This window comes from Pavona decussata, unplaced genomic scaffold (assembly GCF_977016875.1).
Source record: "Pavona decussata unplaced genomic scaffold, jaPavDecu1.1 SCAFFOLD_217, whole genome shotgun sequence".
Lineage (NCBI taxonomy): Eukaryota > Metazoa > Cnidaria > Anthozoa > Scleractinia > Agariciidae > Pavona > Pavona decussata.
In genome coordinates this window covers 1,991,802-2,011,656 of record NW_028145622.1, presented here as the reverse complement: position 1 = coordinate 2,011,656, position 19,855 = coordinate 1,991,802, and the positions used below count along the sequence as shown (strand labels likewise).

Below are 19,855 nucleotides of genomic sequence, written 5' to 3'. Positions count from 1 at the left end.
TGAGAAACTAGAATGTACGTTGTCAGCTTGTCATTGTTTTTCAGTTTTATTTCCTTGCGCTTGTGCTTATGCTTGCGTCGTCCCGGTTTACACGTACGACGCAACGACGCAAGCACAAGTACAAGCACAAGCACAAGAGAATGGAAATCGTTCCATTCTCTTGTGCTTGTGCTTATGCTTGCGTCGTTGCGTCGTACTTGTAAACCGGGACGATGCTAGCATAAGCACAAGCGCAAGCACAAGGCCCTAATGCTTGCGTCGCACCGGTTAACACGTAGGCTTCTTGTGCTTATGCTTGTGTTTATGCTTATGCTTGCGTCGTACGGGTAAACCAGGCTTAAACATCACAACTGCGGCACGTAAAATTTTGATATTTTTGTCACAGTGAGTTTAAAAGCTCTTCGGACATTCAAATCTACATTCTATTAGCTTTCAAATCACGTATATTACTACACCTTTTGCTGTTCATTTACCCAAAATATACATCCATTTACGTCAACAGTTGAAACTATACGGCAAATATACGTTCATTAGCACTTCCATGAACTTCGTTAACGCGAACGAACTTTCAATAACGCAACTTGAATATGTATTAACATTCAATAGCATCAACGGATGAACAATTCCACCCTTGGTCAATCAAAGATAGCAAATGCACTTTCAATCTCGCGCAATGGTTAATCATTAACAATGATAAAAAACCAATTGCACAGTATGACAATCAACTGCGTATTAGAGGCATACAATAATGCAATTTGCATAGAGACGCACAATCAATTGCACCTTCATACAATCGTTTATCCGAAATGGTCAATCATTAACATGAACTGACAAACGTTAGTATTTTTCGAATAAACAATAGGAAGAAAAAAATATTCGTTAGGGTCATTCATTGTGTGTAGACTATTTGTTTCAGTTTTAGATCCGAATGGTTTTGAAGTAAGATTCTGAAATAAAAGTCTTTAGAATCTTGCTAAGATTATGAGTGGATATTCTGTCTGGGCTTGTAAAGCGAAAAGTTGCAACTTTCTCGTGCTATTTGGGGCAACCAACTGCGAATGTTGATTTTTGGCTCCTACAATTACCAGTTTTCATAATTATTGCATAATTTTTGCGAAAATTCGAAATATTATCATATCATCTACGAGAGAGTCAGTAGATCAATAACCAATAGAAATGAGTGGGAGGGACTCTTTAATTCGCTCCCAAGTTGTTTTCTGCTGCGACTTTGGGCTTGTACATGTACAAACCAAAATCTTGTGCAATTTGTGTAGGGTCTGAGCTTGCAATACGCGCTGAAAAAAGCAGATCCCAAACATTTTTTTATTGATTTGGTTAGGCCAAAGGTGGAACTGAACCATGATAGTCGTATCTTTTTTGGGGGGAGTTGGCCATTGGAGATATTTGGCCACAAAATCACCATAGTTTGAAATGCTATTTTACCTAGTTAATTATTAACTTGCATTGATTGACAGATAATTAATCAAATAATCAAATTCTACAAGGTTAAGGAGCCCCTCACTTTACCCTTTTTAGAGTAATTTCTATGGGAATTTTTGTAAAAAAGCAGGGGGTGGTCTAACTCCCCCCGGAAAGTTCCAAATATCAAACCACTTTGGCTTTTGAAGTTATAAGGTGGGCCCTTCAATCTGGCCAAGTTTCATTGAAATCAGTGAGATGGCATGTATCACCACTGACTGGTCCTCTCGTGGACATGCTCTTAAAACCTGCGAAGCATACAATGGTACCACATTAAGCATCTCGTGAAGATGCCATTAAGGGCATCTTGTTACAGACAAAATTGGCTTAGTTTTCATAATAACCCTTGTTAAAAAAAATAGGACTTGATATCCTATATTCTTGTGATAATATTATAAAATTTTGAGGAATATTTTTCAGAGGGCGCTTGAGTCAACAACTTGCCACGACTGAACAGCGTCTTAATTTGCATCTCACGCCCGCAAAGGTGTGAAATGAAGGAGGGCGCGGAACTTCTTGTTTAAAATAGTTTTTACCATTCTAAGTAAGGAAACCCAAACGGAAGACTACATTCAAGATACTTTTTTTGTTTTTAGGCTATGTGCAAGGCAAGTTGTGTAAAACAACTGAACGAAAACAAAACGTAAAAACTGCCTTAGTTTTCCTAGCAGATACATATGTTGTTCCCGAAAATACCCATTTCCGGACCAGGGAACTGAAAACTTTAAAGAGGTGGGTGGTCAAAGACACAGGAAATTCCAGTGGTTAGATTAGTTTCCAAAGGCCAGGGTCTTCTTCACATTCATACCAGATATAGTTGTTTAAAACTGTCACTTATCAAATTCGTAGATCTTTCTTGAAGACGTAACTGTGTTTAACTATTTCACAGAAACTCTTGTTACATTGAAACAGTATTTTTGTCTCCGAAAAAGAAGCGAAATAGTCCAAACTTAGACAAGAAATACTGGAAATCTATTTATCGAAGAGAAGAATTTATAGTCTGAAGCATTGCGTTGTGTGACTTAATTATTCTAAAAATGTTGTTTATGAACTTTTCTTGCGTGCAAGAACAGATTGCCACAAGAAATGCTTTTAAAACCATTGTGATGTAAATCTATCTTAGATCTATCTACATTACACATCCTGGACAGCGATTCTGAGAATTTTTCTACATACACATTTGTACTCGCGGCTCTATTCTCTGCCAACTTACCAGGGGGTTGGTGAGTTGCCAAATACGATTGATTACATACATGATGTGCCAATGGGCAAGGGCAACTAACGCCAGCAATTTTGGTCTAAAAGAACTGGTCGAAGATGAAGCTTAGTCTCAAGATTACTGTCAGTTCATCCACTATTCTACGATCAGTGATTGTATGTGCTGGGAACCGAGGAATCGAACCCCCTTTTTTTGCATTTTGTGCCTCGTCTGTTTAATTTGGTGGAGCAGTGTCTGCTTCTGTTAGACGACGATCATGCGAACCAGACCGAGATAAGTTCTTGCAATTGTGGTAAAATGGTTATTTCTCAGCCTAAAGCGTTATTGCTTACCTCCCTGTTTTGAGGAACTCGTAATGTTGTTGTTTATCAGTCAAGAAGCCAACCTTACACTTTTCTCAATCGGTCGCGAAAAGATAACATCGGCCTAAGGGAGGTGACGTAATTGGATTATTCTTCCCAGCAACCACGATCCGAGATCCGATTATACCGGAATTCACTCTCTTTTAAGGTGGATTAATTTACGTTTGTATTCACGTAAAATTTACGCGACAGTGGAAATCCACCTTTAGTAGTAATGGCGGACGACGTCGCTGAAATAAAGACTTCGAACGTTTGTTAGCTCTCGTTATGGTAGAATACAGAGTTCTTTCTACTTTCGTTTCTCGGCGTCAGAGCATATCAAGGATTTTACGCTTGATTTGTGGAAGAAACGTGGAACTTTGAAAACAATCAAGATTTGCTCAAGTATTAAACATCCACCTACGGGTGGTTAACATCTACCTAAGGGAGGTACGTTTTATAGCACCACGTTTGTATCGTATGTGTTATACTGGCACACTCGTGCACATAGGAAGCTTATTTGCAAGCATTTAAACTTGCAATCTTGCAGGAGCTTTTGGAACTGTTGACCTGAGCTTCATTTTATTTAACATACACCTACAGGAGGTCAACATCTACTAAGGGAGGTACAGTAGCTTACAGTGTACATTTCATAACTTATGTATGTAGTAATAGTCAATTCATACGCATGGAAGTTTACTCTCTAGTAGGGAAACTTGCGATCATAAGGAGCTTTTCTATCATTGACGTAAATTTCATTTTATTTTAACCAACTCATAACATCCACCTACAGGAGGTTAACATCTACCTAAGCGAGGTTCCTGGGTGGGGGGACTCTCATATGAAAGGGGCGCCGATGCTCGTCGGAAATTTGAATTTGGTCTCATAAGGAGACCAATCTTGGCGTGTCCCAAGCCTTTTTTTACCCTTAAAAGAGACCATTACAGACAATTATACATTTTTTATATTTCTTTGCGTGCAAATATATTATGATTTTTTTGAAATCCCCATTCAAGCGAGTGCTTAATTGTATTCCATAGCCGAGTTCAATATGGCAACTTGCTGTCGCTTTGTAGAAATGAGCATTAAGGTAACGTAGCAACACTCCATAAGCAGCTATAACTGGCAGTAACGACAGCAGATTTGAAGTAACTTCCAGAAGCCTTCCCTTGTTGACCATTTTGTTTGCAATGCGTGTGTTACCAAGCATATTAAGTTGTCGCGGGTGGTAGGGTAACCCTACCTGTGAAATTTTGCTTGGAAACCTGGGCTATCTTTGACCCGCCTGTTAGGGTAACCCAATTGCACCAGGGTTACCCTTCCCGCTTGTAAACAGGGCCTTAGACTCTTGATAGAGATGAAAAATTTAGAATAAAAAATATTTATATAAAATTATTATTATTATTATTATTATTATTATTACAACTATTATTATTGTTATTTAAGGAAAGCCCTATAATCTCACTAGAATGAGATTATTGAGGCCTTTCTCATTTTTCATTTACACTTATAACATGGAATATAATATATGATTGTAAATATTACTTTGTAGCCAACACAGACCAACACTGGGCCATTTATGTTCATCTAATGAAGCACTTTTACAGCCATAAAGATTTCCTGTGAGAGGTGTTATGGGTTCAAATAGAAAAATTGCAGGTGCATTGCTGTGCATAGCATAATAGCTGTTAGTATAAACCTACTAGTGTTCTATCACGAATGCCGTTCTCTGATTGGCTACGCTACTCGCTATCTATTCTGTGATAGATAGTGAGTAGCGGTTTTCAACAAAATGGTGGCCACTTCGCCGCGTTTTTGAAGTGTCTGCGATGAGGAAATAGATAATTTACTTGTTTAGTTTTCACCGACTAGTAGATTTATACTAAAACAATTAGATTATTCGCCCTCGATTTCTATGCGCGATAGCTGATTCGGGCTGCGCCCTCATCAGCTATCACGCGATAGAAATCTCGAGCTAATAATCTAATTGTTAATTATAATGACATAAGGCAATTTTTTTGTTGTTGTTGTTAAAGTTGTTTTTTCTTGATTGACCCCATTAACCTGTAACTTCCGCTTTAAATTTTGCTAGTAGTGACCGTTTATGACTGTTGAAGTGTTAGATCATTATTAAAAAATATAACCCTTAATATGTCAAAATTTATTAACAATAATTATTTTGTAATTATCATATTTTGTGACCACTTACAAGAGGTTTCACTGCGTACATTGACAAAATTTGCTTTATTTTATTTCTTTTCAGAATGCAATGATATGCCTTAACTGCACAGACAGCTGAAGCAACAGTTACTTTAAAGACACCTATGACTCATTAATGCCTAAAAAGACATTGTGTTCAACAGATGTTGAACTGTTGTTGTCAAGTTTGTAGGGTTAATTGACGGAGGGTCTGCCACAAAATGATGGATGGGATGCGAATGGTCATTGTTCATCACTGGCAGGAAATTGTGTAGATTGGTATATGTGTACCACTTGGAGTGCAAACATATAAAATGTAATATAAAATTCTCACAGTTATTTCTACAACTTAATCAGTTGTGAAAAGAAAACCCCCAAAATAACTGTGAGGGTGTTTCTTTAACTTAATCTTTCACACGCAGTTGAAATATATATTTCATATATCCATATTCAATTACAGTTTTGGTCGCTAACCTTGATCCCTTTACACCCTAATGTCTATATGCATATTCTCCATACTGTTCTCTATACATTTCCTATGGCACTGACAAGGAGAATTTGTTTAACAATCAAGAGCTTCTTTAGTTGGCAATCATTTCCTTTATTCCCATGACCCCAGGGGGGTGGGGGGGGGGGGGGGTGGGGTAATCCAGCTTTCAAGTGACGGGGATGATGGAAAGATTGTTTTGGGTTTAAAATTTTCGATTCCGGGATCTAATGTTTTTATTTTTGTGTTATATAATTTAATTCCTTCTGAAAATCTTCTAAATCTTTTAAAGGATTTTTTTTAGGGTTAATTTTTGGTCCAGGGATATTTTTGGGTTTTGATTTTTGCCCCCATTCAATCATCCCCGTCACTTGAAATCCGTAATACCCCTCCTGGGCTCATGACCTTAATGTTTGATTCAGTGGTGATACAAGGAGAAATTAGATGCTAGTCACTCTTAGGGGTTAAGGCTATTGAGTCAAAAAGATATGACATTAAGGAGCTATTATTTTGTAGGTCGAAAAAAATGTGCCTTAACTTTATCTAGGGCATTGTATAAATCATTCCAGCTAAGACAAAGGAAGTAACAGGAAAAAATGAAAAGTGTTTAAAACGAGAAAATATAAACCTTAAAATACATCTTACTTCTCGCATACACTGAGTATACCCCTAAACTATAGTTTAATTTGCAGATCTCAGCACATAGTTTCTTGTCAAGTGGTGACTTGGTCTTAAAAGTGTAAGAAGAAAAAGTTACAAAAAATGGAGGGGTGGTAAATCATGTCTTATGTAGGAGGGGGGTAAGATTTTATTCTTCCATTGTGCAGATCTCTCCAAGATCTGTTTGGTGTCCAAATTTGATGCAAATTGGCCCAATATTGGGCACGCAATGACTTCTTGTGTCATATGGCACTCTTGGGAGTGAGAGGGTTAAGTAAAGCGCAAAATGAAATTGAGCCATGCCATGAACTTTTGAGTGTGTTTATCAAAAAATCTAAATGACCACCCCCAAATGTTTTCATTTCCATGTTTTAAGCTCATAACGTGTCATTGTTATCAAGTAAGCTTTATGTTTCTAAATACGGTTGGAACTTTGTCATGAGTTGGAGAACAAGTCATATTTGGAAAAAAAAAAAAACAAAAAAAAAACGGCATGGCTATGATAGCGGAGCTCCACGCGCCGGAGGCGCAGCGCGGAGCCCCATAGCTAAGAGAATTTGGTAACCCGTGAAAGCGAAAAAAATTGGTTTGGTTATGACGTCACTTGTCCATCCGTGCGACCGTCCGTCCGACCGTACGCAATCCAACAATGCTAGCTAATGCGCCCGTGTTTGTTTAGCGGGAAAGTGCATGTCGAGGTGCGTTTACAATAGAAATGATAAAGAACACAAAATACAAAAGTCAATTTGTATCTTTTTGTTGTATATGTTGACAAACGTGGAAAGAAGAGAAAGAGAGAGTAAAAAAAAAAAATAAGACAAGCGAGGACGATTAAGCAAAGTTCAACGTGAAAGCAAGCGATAGATAGCAAGTTAGGGCAGGCCGGCCGGAAAAGTAAGTCTCACATTTGTCTATATCACCCGTTTGTGATCAGTTATGGCAACTTTCAGAACTCTAAAATAGCTTTACATAGACACTTAAATCGCTTTCGATATCACTAATATTCGAGAAGAAGTTAATTTTTGAAAAATATATTTCGTGGCCGTGTTTTTCATTTGCACCGCACGGCTCTCATGTGATTGTAAACACACACGTTTCAAAGTTCTTAAATAATTCTACCAAACACTAAAGAGTATTTTTCTGTATTCTCCTTTTGTTAACGTTTATTTAGAGACTAGGATTATTAATAATTAGGGGCAGAATTGACACAGTTTTGAATTTCCAAACATTTATCCCCGGGAGCTATTTTAATAACTTGCTCTCGCAAAAGATACCATGTTTACGTAATTCCGGCGGCCGTTTAAACAGATCATTTGTAAATTAAAATAATTTCTTCCAGGCAAAAATCGATAATTTATTATGCTACGTGTTTCAAGCTTTACACAGATACTTTAGTCGTTTATTAAATTCTCGATACATTTGATATTCGTATAGAAATTAATTTTTGAACATTTTGTTTCATGACCGTTTTTTTTTTTCATTCGCTCCGCACGGCTCTCATGTGTTTGTAAACACACGCAAGTTTAAAAGCTCTGAAATAATTGTACCAAAAGCCGAAGACCATTTTCCCGTATTCTCCATTTGTTAACGTTTATTTAGATACTACAACTATTACTATACGAGCAGAATTGACCTAGGTTTGAATTTCCAAACATTTCCCCCCGGAAGCTACCTTGCTCTCGCAGAAAATATCATGTTTACGTGATTCGACGGCCGTTTACAGGTCATTTCCAAACGAAAAAAATGCTTTCTTCCAGGCAACAATCGATAATTTTTCTTTATGTTACGTGTTTAAGGCTTTACTGACAGATGCTTCAATCGTCAATTACAGTGCGACGCACAGTAAATTCTCGATACCATCGATATTTGTCTAGAAATTATAAATCAGTTTTGAAAAATATTTTTTCGCGGTCGTGTTGTTTTCATGGCACCACACGGCTCTCATGTGTTTGTAAACGCACGCAAGTTTAAAAGCTCTAAAATAATTCTACCAAACACCAAAGACTATTTTCCAATATTTTACATTCGTTAACGTTTATATAGAGACTAGAATTATTGTTACAGGAGCAAATTGACACAGTTTTGAATTTCTAAACATTTTCCCCGGGTCGCCCAGTTGCTCAGTACACCAAAAATATTATCACGACGTGTAATTGGACGGTCGTTTACAAATCATTTGTAAACGAAAATGCTTTTTTTCAGGCAACAATCGATATTTTTTCTTTATGTTATGTGCTTCAAGCTTTACACATACCACCAATATTCGCAGAGAAATTATTTTTTGAACAATTTTGTTTTTGAGCCGTGTACATGCTCTGCCTTCATTGGCTTGGACTGTATAAACACGCAAAAGTTTCTTTGAAAACGCTCTGATATTTCAAGCGTTAAAGTGTTAAAATGTTTGTAAGGTCCAGAATTATTTTAGTAGGAGCGACATTAACTGAGTTATGATTTTTCAAACATTTTTATCCGAGCGCCAAATAAGTCTGGGAACCCTGTTAAGAAACGACGACGGTAGCAACAACATTTGAACAAAAACAATCGCTCCGCAATTAAATTTTGATACATTTCTTTGCCGTCCTCCGCAAAAAAAAAAAAAAAACAACGTGAAATGACCTAATTTAAGGAATTTGTGGAGACATCGGCGTACGGGAAAAATTTTGTTGGGGGGGGGGGGGGGGGGGCTGAACATAATTTGCCCGAATAAAACTTGTTTGTCACAGATGCCTAAGATGATTCTTTCGTTACGTCAAGTTTTCTTCGCCATACCGTGAGAGCACGGGCATTCAAATTAGTGCAAATATTTTTTGGTAAATCGAGATCAACATTTCTAAAATACAAAACCATGAAGCGAGAGATAAAACATACCCATTTGAGCTCTAAAAGGAGTATTAAGAACGATTACGTCGAGACCCAAATATGCCAATAATCCTTTCTATGTCATTCTGCATTGTCTTGTTTGCATACTTTCTTTCAATGTTAATAACGGCAATACTGCTAAGTCCGTCTTTCTTGTCCCATTGTGGATCTTAAAAATGTCTGGATGCGGCGAAGGGCACTGAAAGACCTTTCAGCAGAGCACGAGGTTGTAGGAATTGTGGCCAGGATGGAGACAACTTTATATAGAACAGGTAAAATGTCATGGAGACCATTTTGATGCATGGTCTTTACCATCACGGCTGTGTTTTTTCTCTGGCATGGGTCCCTGCAGTCGTAGTTTTCAAAGATTGACTTCTCACTTGATAGGATTTCACTATCCACGCCATAGAAATTTGATACAGTTTGGATGTTGTTGATGCTTGGAGAACGGCTGAATACGATTTCGTCTAATGCGCACAAAACCTCCTGGTCATTGCCCTGAAACCTTGATTGAAGTTCACTGACGACTTTGTCAATACTTGTTTAATAAACTGTGATACTTAAGTGGTCTTTTGGCGTCTGTTGTGAGCTGTCGTTCGCTGCAGCAGGTGTCTCACCACTGAGTAAGGCCCTGAAGTCGGCGTGATGGTCTGGTTCGAGGCACCTTGGCATCTCTGAAGGTAAATTTCGTACCCTCGATTCCTATTCTGATTGTTTGCGCTATAACATCAGCATGTGACCACATCTGAGTGAAGCTCTCTTCATTGCGACAATTTCTCAGTGTCTTAACGACAGTATCAGCAGTCTTCTTGGCAGTGATGACATCCATCTGTTCTCCCTGTAGATATCTACTCAAATTATTAGTGTTGGATAAGATGAGCTTCAAAGCCATCAAGCCATAAACAACCTTAAAGTCACAAATTGAGTGGAGAAGCGAATTACTTTCGTTGTTGGTCTTGAGATCGCGATCCTTTGATAAAGTGACCACGCCTTCCATTATCCTAGGCACTTGCTCTAGCACGGCCCAAATCAAGTTATTAAAAATAAAATATTTTTTACTATGTCTTTACCCTAACGGTACATCCGCTTTGCCCGAATAATACTATTTTTTTACCGACAGGGGGGGGCTGCAGCCCCCCCAGTCCCCCCGCCCCGTACGCTGATGTGTGGAGAACATGAGCAAACGACGGTGAATTTTTCTTTCTCTGTTAACTTGAACGCAATTCCTATCAATTTAGGCAACTTGCTAGCTGTTTACTAGTCTAATGCATTTCTGAGCAACAATTAATGTTTTTTTTCTTTATTTTACGTGTTTCAAGCTTTACAAATATACTTCAATCGCTTCGATAGGATAAATATTCGTTGAGATTATTTACACTGTAAAAGCCGCATTTACACTGTACCCGCTTTGGCATGGGAGAATTTGGACTTTTTTTGTGTTTGAAAACAATTGAACAACTGAGACAATATAATATATAATGCTCTTTATTCATAATAATAGTACGAGAGAGTGCACAGTAGTAAGTAATGAATTTATATTGAGATGCCGAAGCCAGGGGCTTTTATAGCACAATTCATACAGGAGATTGGTCAAAATGGTGCAAACAAATAAATAGATAAATATTAATGTTAATAATAGTAATAGTTGTAATAATGATAATGGTGACTTAAATGAAAAAAAAAATTAAATAAATAATGAATAAAATATTAAATTAAGCTAAGTTGTGTATACGAGAGTTCAAAATGACATGAATTCACAGTGATTGGAAGTAATCTCTAAGCTTTTGTCTATCATTGATGATAGTAAGCAAATTACGTAAGGAAAGAGGGATTTTATTCCAAATTTGAGGGCCTTGTACACGAAGTGCAAAAGCCTCTTAAGATTTGTAAGCTTTCTTCAAGTCAAATCTTCCTTATTATTTTAATTCATACTTGGTGCTATAAACATCATAACCTCTGCCTGGAGGGGGAAGAGGACTCGCATATGAAAGGGTGTAGGATGCTCGTCGTCTCACTTAGGGGTGTGAACTTCGGATTTTGGTCTCACTTAGGGTGTTCAAGGCAAAAGGCATTACATTTAGCCATGAGGGTCTCATTTAGGCATGCAGGTGAAGAAATATAAAAGTATATAATTGTCTGTAATGGTCTCTTTTAAAGGTCAAAAAGAGCTTGAGCCTTGCCCAGATTTTGGTCTCCTTTTGAGGGTTTAATTCAAATTTCCGACGAGCATTCCCGCCCCTTTCATATGAGAGTACCCCAACCAGGAACCTCCCTTATGTAGATGTTAACCTCCTGTAGGTGGATGTCACGACTGAATGGTAAAAATTAAAATTAAATTAAAGTCAATGATAGAAAATCTCCTTATCATCGCAAGTTTCCCTGCTAGGGAGTAAGCTTCTATGTGTATGAATTGACTATTATAATACATAAGTTATAAAATGTACACTGTAAGCTACTGTACCTCCCTTAGTAGATGTTAACCTCAAGTAGGTGGATGTTAAATGAAATAAAGCTCAGATCAACGATAACAAAAGCTCCTGCAAGATTGCAAGTTTTAATGCTTGCAAATAAGCTTCCTATGTGTACGGTTGTGCCAGTATAACACATACGATACAAACGTGGTGCTATAAAACGTACCTCCCTTGGGTAGATGTTAACCACTCCTAGTTGGATGTTTAATACTTGAGCAAATATTGATCGTTTTCAAAGTTCCACGTTTCATCCACAAATCGAGCGTAAAATCCTTGAGATGCTCTGACGCCGAGAAACGAAAGTAGAAAGAACTCTGTATTCTACCATAACGAATCCTAACAAACGTTCGAAGTCTTTATTTCAGAGACGTCGTCCGTCATTGCTACTAAAAGAGTGAATGCAGGTCAATTTTCGGTATAATCAGAACTCAAATCCTTGCTGCTCCGAATAATAATCCTATGACGTCACCTGCCTTAGCCCGATGTTATCTTTTCGCGACCTTCTCAATCACCACTGTTTCGTAGCAAAAATGACCGCTGATTATTACGCGGGATGTCCTGGGGCAGACCGCTTCAAGCAAAACAAGCGCGCGACACATGTAACATAAGTCGTTCTTCAAGCCTTGGGGTGCGAAACAAGCACGTTTCACATGTAACATTAGTCGTTTTTTTAAGTCATGAGGAGAAACAAGCGCGTTTCACATGCAACATAAGTCGTTCTTTAAGCCACGAGGCGAAACAAGCGCGTTTCACATGAAACATTAGTCGTTCTTTAAGCCATGAGGCGCGAAACAAGCACGCCACAAATGTAACATTAGTCCATTTTTAAGCCATGAGTTGAAACAAGCGCGCTACACACGAATTGTAGGTCGTTGTTTAAGCCATGAGGCGCGAGACAAGCGCGCTACTTATGTAACATTGGTCGTTTTTTAAGCCACGAGTCGAAACATGTGCGCATGAAATATACGTCGTTCTCAAAGCCATGAGGCGAAACAAGCGTGCTGCTCATTTGACAGTTAGTCGTTCTTGAAGCTATGAGGCGAAAGAAGCGCGCTATACATGTAACATTAGTCGTTCTTTAAGCCATGAGTCGCTAAACAAGCACGCTACAAATGTAACATTGGTCCATTTTTAAGCCATGAGTTGAAACAAGCGCGCTACACATGAATTATACTTAGTTGTTTAAGCCATGATTAATTCATAAACGCGAAACAAGCGCGTTTCACATGTACCATTAGTCGTTTTTTAAGACCATAGGGGAAACAAGCGCGCTTCACATGTAACATTAGTTGTTCTTTAATTTATAAGCGCGAAACATGCGTGTTTCACGCGTAACATTAGTCATTTTTTAAGCCATAGGGAAAACAAGCGCGCTTCACAGTTGGCATTAGTCTTTCTTACATAATGAGGCGCAAAAAAGCCTGCTACACATATAACATTAGTCGTTCTTTACTTGTAACATTAGTCGTTCTTTAAGCCATGAGGCGAAACAAACGCGCTTCACAGGTAACATTAGTCATTCTCTAAGCCATGAGGTGTGAAAAAAGCGCGCTACACATGTAACATTGGTCGTTCTTAAAGCCAGGAGTCGAAGCAAGCGCGCTACACATGAAATATTAGTCGTTCTTTAAGCAATGAGGCGCGAAACAAGCGCGCTACAGATGAAATATACGTCGTCTTTAATGCCATGAGGCGCGAAACAAGCGCGCTACTTATCTAATATTGGTCGTTTTTTAAGCCTCGAGTTGAAACAAGTGCGCTACACATGAAATATACGTCGTTCTCAAAGCCATGAGGCGAAACAAGCGCGCTGCTCATGTAACATTAGTCGTTTTTGAAGCTATGAGGCATACTCGTTCTTTTTTATTGTCTGTTGTCACCATTTTGAATTTCTATTCTTATAACATTTTTATAATTGCACCATACTACTCCAGTAGTGAAGAACACCATAGTGTGATTGGATGATGGTATATTATTTGACGTTATGGATCAATTAGCAGCCCTACTATTCTCGGTTCCCTGTCTTTTGCGGTATTGTACCCAATCGGAAGTAAAACTTTTTCATTGAATGCTATTGTTTTTTGACATTCTCGTTGCTGTAGAAACTTCTTTAACCCCGTAGTGTCAGTGATTTTTCGTTACCTGGCCTGCATAAAAAAATTCAATTTTCCTGATAAAGGTCTACACATTAGGTTCAGTTGATAAATAAAGTGTTTTGTTTCGTTTTCAGATTTTTGGTGCACTCTGCTCCTGCCCACTGAAAATTAGTGAGGGGTTTTATGACACAGGGGAGTCATTCCTATACAAATTTGACAACAATGACGTCGAGGTATTTCACTGCATTAATAGCTGTAGTTCCCTGGTTTAATCTTAATCTTAACGATAACAAAATTCTTTAATCTGATTGGCTGTCCACATTAATAGGACAGTGTACGCGTCATGCCTGGTGTAATTGGACAGCACGCGTCATTTGTGTGTACTGTAATTAAATCATTCTCAAAACTTAACTCAACTGTTGTCCTCTATTTATTCACCACAAAATTAAACTGTTGGCTTTTTCCCCTCAAATTTTGTTAGAGTTATTAATAACTGGTAACAGGACTAAGTAGAGTCCAATTCTGTCTATAATCATACTAGTGATTAACAAAATCGGACTCCTGCTGCGCGATCATCAATTTTGTTAATCACTCGTATGATTACAGACTGAACTGGACTCTCCTCAGTCCTATTGGCATTCTTAACCATACTCGTGAGGAAACAAATCGTATTCCCGCTACGCGATCGTCCAATTTTTTTAACCTCTCGTATGGAATTACAGACCGAACTGGACTCTACTCAGTCCTATTACCATTATTAATGCACAGCTGTTGTGTGTTATTGTAGACCTACGGCTGGACTGGAGATAACAACTTTTTCATCAAAGGATCCACGGAGGGCTTAGCCATTGGAAGTGGAGGGTGAGTGAGCAAATGACTGAATAGCCTGGATTGCAGGTGCTAGATGAGAGAGGGGGAGTGCAGAGGAGAGGAAAAGGAAAAAGTTTGCCCCTTCGTCTCCTCCGCTTCACACTTGACGCTCTCCCACTGCACCTTGTATTTTCGCGCGGTCCCCTCCCCCTTCACTTTCCCCCTCTTGGGCTTGCCACGCAGGCTGATTACTAGGAAGAATTCAATAATATTTATTGACAATTATTGTCTGAAGTGAGCTCAGTGAGTTTTTGTTTTAAGGTTAGTTGCGGTTTCCAGATATGTTTATAGGTTGATATCCGGTGGGTGAGAAACCTGGAGAAAAGAAGAAGAAAAGAATAGTTTGTGAAGTTTTCCCAAAATTTGCCTGTTTTCTCAAACTATGCGACCAATCAATCAACACCCAAGCACTGCCGGGGCAGTAGCCACTGGCCTTTCTTTTGAGCAGTTATTGATTATTGTACGCTAAAATGATTCTATTTCCAGGGACGTAATTTTTTTGGCACTTGCTGGAGACATAATTTGTTAATTCTTGTCAGCAGCAACATAAATCAGCCGTGAAATATCCTCTATGTACGAATCCTGGATTTACAGCGTAGCGTATGTTTGATATTCAGGGGCCAGATTGACGAAGCCTAGGCCCTCTTATGTTTCTATATATGTATACCCCGAAATATTTCTGTAAAGGAGTCTTTTGTTGGCACAACGAGAGGCTATTGTTACAGACAATACTTGCGATACATCTCAATTTAGAAGGCGTCTGACTTGTTTTCTTTTCCTGCATTTCCAGTGGAAACTTCGGTCTTTGGTTAGATGAAGATCTGTACCACGGCAGCAGTCATCCCTGTTCAACCTACAGCAATGAACAGCTGTCCGCACAAGAGGACTTCCTATGCAGTGGACTGGAGGCATGGACGTTCATCTGATTCCCCACCTCTACCCCATAAGTACCCCCCACCCTTCCCATATGGTGCACTTTTGTCGTACATGGAGTACTATTGGATGGGTGTGAAGTCATTAGTAGTAATGTGGCTCAGCGTGGGCTGACTGTGTTTCAGCGTGGGGTGCCTGTGCTCATTATGTGATATCACTTCCATGGTGACTAAAATACACTTTAATTAAGTGAAATATGACAGTGAGACTGAATTAGTTTTAAAATACGATAAATAAGCCATTGTAAAACACGATGTCAGTTCGGGGAGGCCTTAAATTGGCATTTTGTACTGATTATACGTTTCGTATAGACTGATGGAAAGGTCGTGAAAAAGCCAAAGTGAATGAATTGCACACCAGGAAAGGTGTTTGAAAAATGAAGTTGCCCATTCATGGCATTACTTATTTCCCTTCTGAATACCCCCCCCCCCCCATCCTTACTACAGTCCACTGTCGCCTTGCGGACACCTCGATAATACGGACAGCAGCTAAATCTCCGGCAAAAATAGAGTACAGCCGTTTAACTAAAATATAAAATCTTTTCTTGCTAAAAGTATTTTGTTGCACCTGTTTGAAAATTTTTTTCTTTTTGCCTTCGCCTTTTAAATTTTAATTTTCAACCTTGGCGGGGTGTCTTCTTAATTGCAAGATTTGATTTTACTTGCTACCAACAAGGCATTAAAATTTTCTCAGATTCTTTTAACTTTTTTCCCTGTTTTCAATTTTTTTCATTTCTTATCATTTTGATAGCATATTGTTATTGTAAGGAAAACATACCTCTTGATCACTGTAACGTTGGCTTGTAAATACACGTTTTTGTAGTTTTAGTGTACCGAGGTTTTAGGAGGGAGAAGGGTTTGTTGGTATGTCATTTAGAAACTTAATGTTCAGCAAATCACAAATACAGAGTGATATTCGTTTGACCTTCGTTATTTCTTTCATCTGTTACTTTTTACGGCACGTTCGTTTTCTCGCCTATGGGCCACACATCGTTGTTTTGATCAATCAAATTGCTCAAAATGCAGTCACGTTAAAGAGAAATACCGTTCGATTTTTAGAAAGTTATTAAGGACCAGATGAAAAGATATAAATTATGATAAATAAAGAAAGTATAATCTGACATATCCAAAGAATTATTATACATTATAGTATACTAGAATAGATAATTCCAAATGAGTCTTAATATACATTTTTACTTCTAAGATTTATTTTAACCTTTTTTTTGTCTAATTTCATATAATTTAATTCTGCTTATCTTTGGTGAACGAGAGAAATAACGAGCATAAAGAACAAAGTTAATTATACTGCTTATAGAAACAAGATATTCAGCAATATAAGGCTAACCGTAGATAGAAGAAAACGCGACATGATACTTAAACGTGGCTATGTAGCATTAAAGGAAAAATTGCCATTTTTTAAAGAACTCACTAGTTTTCTTTGTTTGTACTGCTATATATCTCTCCAGGTCAATTTTTTCCTGCACCAAGTCTCTGAAGTCCACGAAATGAAGTCTAGCTTCATTAATTGCACATTTGTACATCAGCGTTTTGTTGGTGCAGCCATCTAAATAACTGTCTTCGTTCGCGCGATTTGTTTAAACCTCTGACATTCAGAGTGCTAACTTTGAGATCCATCTATATTTAGGTTTTCAAGCAACATTTGATAATTTTATTCAAACCGTGGACTTGAAAACCTTGGAGGAAATGAATAAAGAACAAACGAAAAATTAAATATTTCTGGACGATTTGGTAGGTGAGACATGAACAAAGCAAACATGGTAGTGGAATATAATGTCGCGAAGAGGACGTATAAGAAAACGGTTAGACATTGATGAATCTTGAAATCTCCACATAAATACATACAGTAGCTGCTAGACCTAAACTTATCTATCGGCACACTTTCCTGGCTAGGACGGGGGCAAAAGTACCTGAAAGGACTTGACCATGACTTACTAGTTCAATTAAATTGTAGAGTTACCACGTTCCATAAGGCGACCGTAGATCGTAAAACGCTTTGTTTCAGGGCCTCGATAAACAACGCCATCAATTATAAGTTTCTCCACATTGAAGAAAGCAGTCTTCTGCTCACTCCTGGCTTTTTTTAGAACTGGTTGAAGGTCTTTCCTGATTTCATCAACCTCCGGAGGAAAGTCGTCAGCTACTCCGAACTTTGCGCCTTTTCGTAGATTCTTGATTTGGGACTTGATAAATTATTTATCTTGATAGAATGACACTTTCGCTATAATAGGTCTTGGGTAAGGTTTTTTGTCAGCGAGCGGCCTTGTTGGTATCCTGTGCACTCGTTCAAACTAGATTTCGCTCACATCTTCTTGACGAATCTTCATTTCTTTGTTTAAAAAAAGTGTGAGTGCTCTCTATATTGATATCGATATTGTTTCGGCGATTGTAGCATTCTTGTTTTATTTGGCGTCGCTCAAGCTCATTAAGCTTAGCAAGTTCTTTGTTTGCGTCCTGCAAGCTAGCGGTAGTCGACTCAAGCTGAACTTTTAACTCTTTCACTTCGTTCTGCGTAAATTCAAGGCTGTCTGTCATACTCTGTTTTTCTTCCTCCAGTTTCTTAATACTCGCTTTAAGGTATTCAAACTCGGGTAGCATAAGGAGTACTTTGTCCAATTTTTCTTCGATATGTTTGAGTCTTTCGGTGCATGTGGTAGCGCCATCTTGTTGTTCTTCGTCGTCATTTTGCGGACTTCTTTGTTGCCTATTTCTTTTCTTTGGGTTATCTTTTGTAGTGGGCGTATTTAGCTCTTCAACAGTCGCCTCAGAACTCATGGTTACGGATAGTTTGTCAACGCCAAGAACGATTTTAGGCAGGCATGGTCGGAGCGCAAAAATACACGTCCGCCATCTTCGCTACGTCCCAGTCTCTCTCTCAGATCGCGGAAATCGAGGCTCAGTTTACCGATGGGAAAGCTGACTGCACCAGCCTTCTATGCGCAAAAGAAACCCTGATTACGACACCTTTTAAGGCCAGTCCCGTGACTGAGTAGAGCACTTTTTACCAAACTTGTTTTCGCAATGCCCCGATCGAGCGCAATGCGAACAGATTTAAATGTAGTAGTTATCATCAAGAAACATTATCGGCATGGTGAGAATCATGCGAATTAGAGGTCACAACGTGTGCCAGTGGGAATGGCACTGTGAGAGAAAGTACATAGAAAATGGTCACAAGCATTAATACCGTCATTATAGAGCAATTTTCAGTTGTGTCGACTGTGACTGCGTGTCTACTTTGGTTTTGCTTTTCGACGCTCTGTCATTGGTTAACAAGACTGGCGCCACTCAAGTTCTCAACCAATGAGAAACAAAACCAAAACTAATCACCCCTTTGTTGCACGCGTTTTCCCGCACTCAGCACTGGTGACCTGTGACCTGTATTTGCTTCGAGTTCTGATTGGTTCATTCCACTGCTTACGTCTACTGTGATTGGCCAGACCACTAAAGGATGAACGTGATAGCGAACGAAATAGGATCAGCGTTTAGTGGGATGGCTTTAAAATGAACAATAGGGCGTCCTGGATTAACGGGTTCATGTACATTAGGTAGAATGGAAAATCGTCTTGGATTTACATCAGTTTGTATAAGGTATTGTTTTGTTTTGTATTGGAAAAGTTTGTTTTTCTTACGCATTCTGTAAACAGCCAACATTTGCTTCATTTAACCTTTTCGGGCTGTCCCTTTTTTTTGAGAAGCGTTTATGTAGAACTAAATAGGCGTTTATTTAAAAGAGGATTATTTAACGCCACAATGAAGAACGTTAATGAGGTGTCTCTGTTTCTCGATGGCATTTTATTTAGCAACTTGACATATATACAAAATGCTTTTGTGCTCCTTGTTTCTGATAGTGGAGCAAGACATCCCTTCTTTTTAAAGCGTTTACCGAAAATTAAACCATCTAAAATCTCACTAATTTGTGTCCTTCACAAAATAAGACCTGCAATATTCGATATTTCCAAAAAAAAAAGATATCTTAAAAAAGAATTCTAAACGGAATCTTCAAATCTACTAACGACGAACCGAATATATCAAACAAATGCAACAATTCCGAAAGAGCAACAAAAACCAAAGCTTAAATCAAACCTGACTTTCTATATGTACAAGATACTTTTATGCTTCCTGTATTTGATAAAACGAGGCTAAAAAAATAACCCCATCGACTAGACTGAAAATCTACACTAATTTGTCTTCTTAATGAAATGAAACCTGTAAAATTCGATATTT

General features: G+C 38.4%; 2 protein-coding genes across 17 annotated transcripts in view; one reads left to right on the top strand and one right to left on the bottom strand.

Moving 5' to 3' along the window:
* Nucleotides 1-19,855, bottom strand: part of LOC146459758 (cubilin-like) — a 407,624-nt gene that overhangs the window by 20,162 nt on the left and 367,607 nt on the right. The window lies entirely within an intron of this gene.
* LOC146459763 (oxidation resistance protein 1-like) overlaps nt 1-19,855 on the top strand; it is a 354,795-nt gene that overhangs the window by 74,693 nt on the left and 260,247 nt on the right. Inside the window, exons 16-17 of one of the 3 annotated variants that reach the window (XM_085089002.1) lie at nt 14,599-14,672; nt 15,472-15,990. The exons of the other annotated variants lie outside the window; for them this stretch is intronic. Of the exons in view, the coding sequence (XP_084945128.1) occupies nt 14,599-14,672; nt 15,472-15,607 (210 nt within the window). The 3' untranslated portion in view covers nt 15,608-15,990. Of the gene's footprint in view, nt 1-14,598; nt 14,673-15,471; nt 15,991-19,855 lie in introns of those variants that run through there. 3 annotated transcript variants of the gene reach the window in all.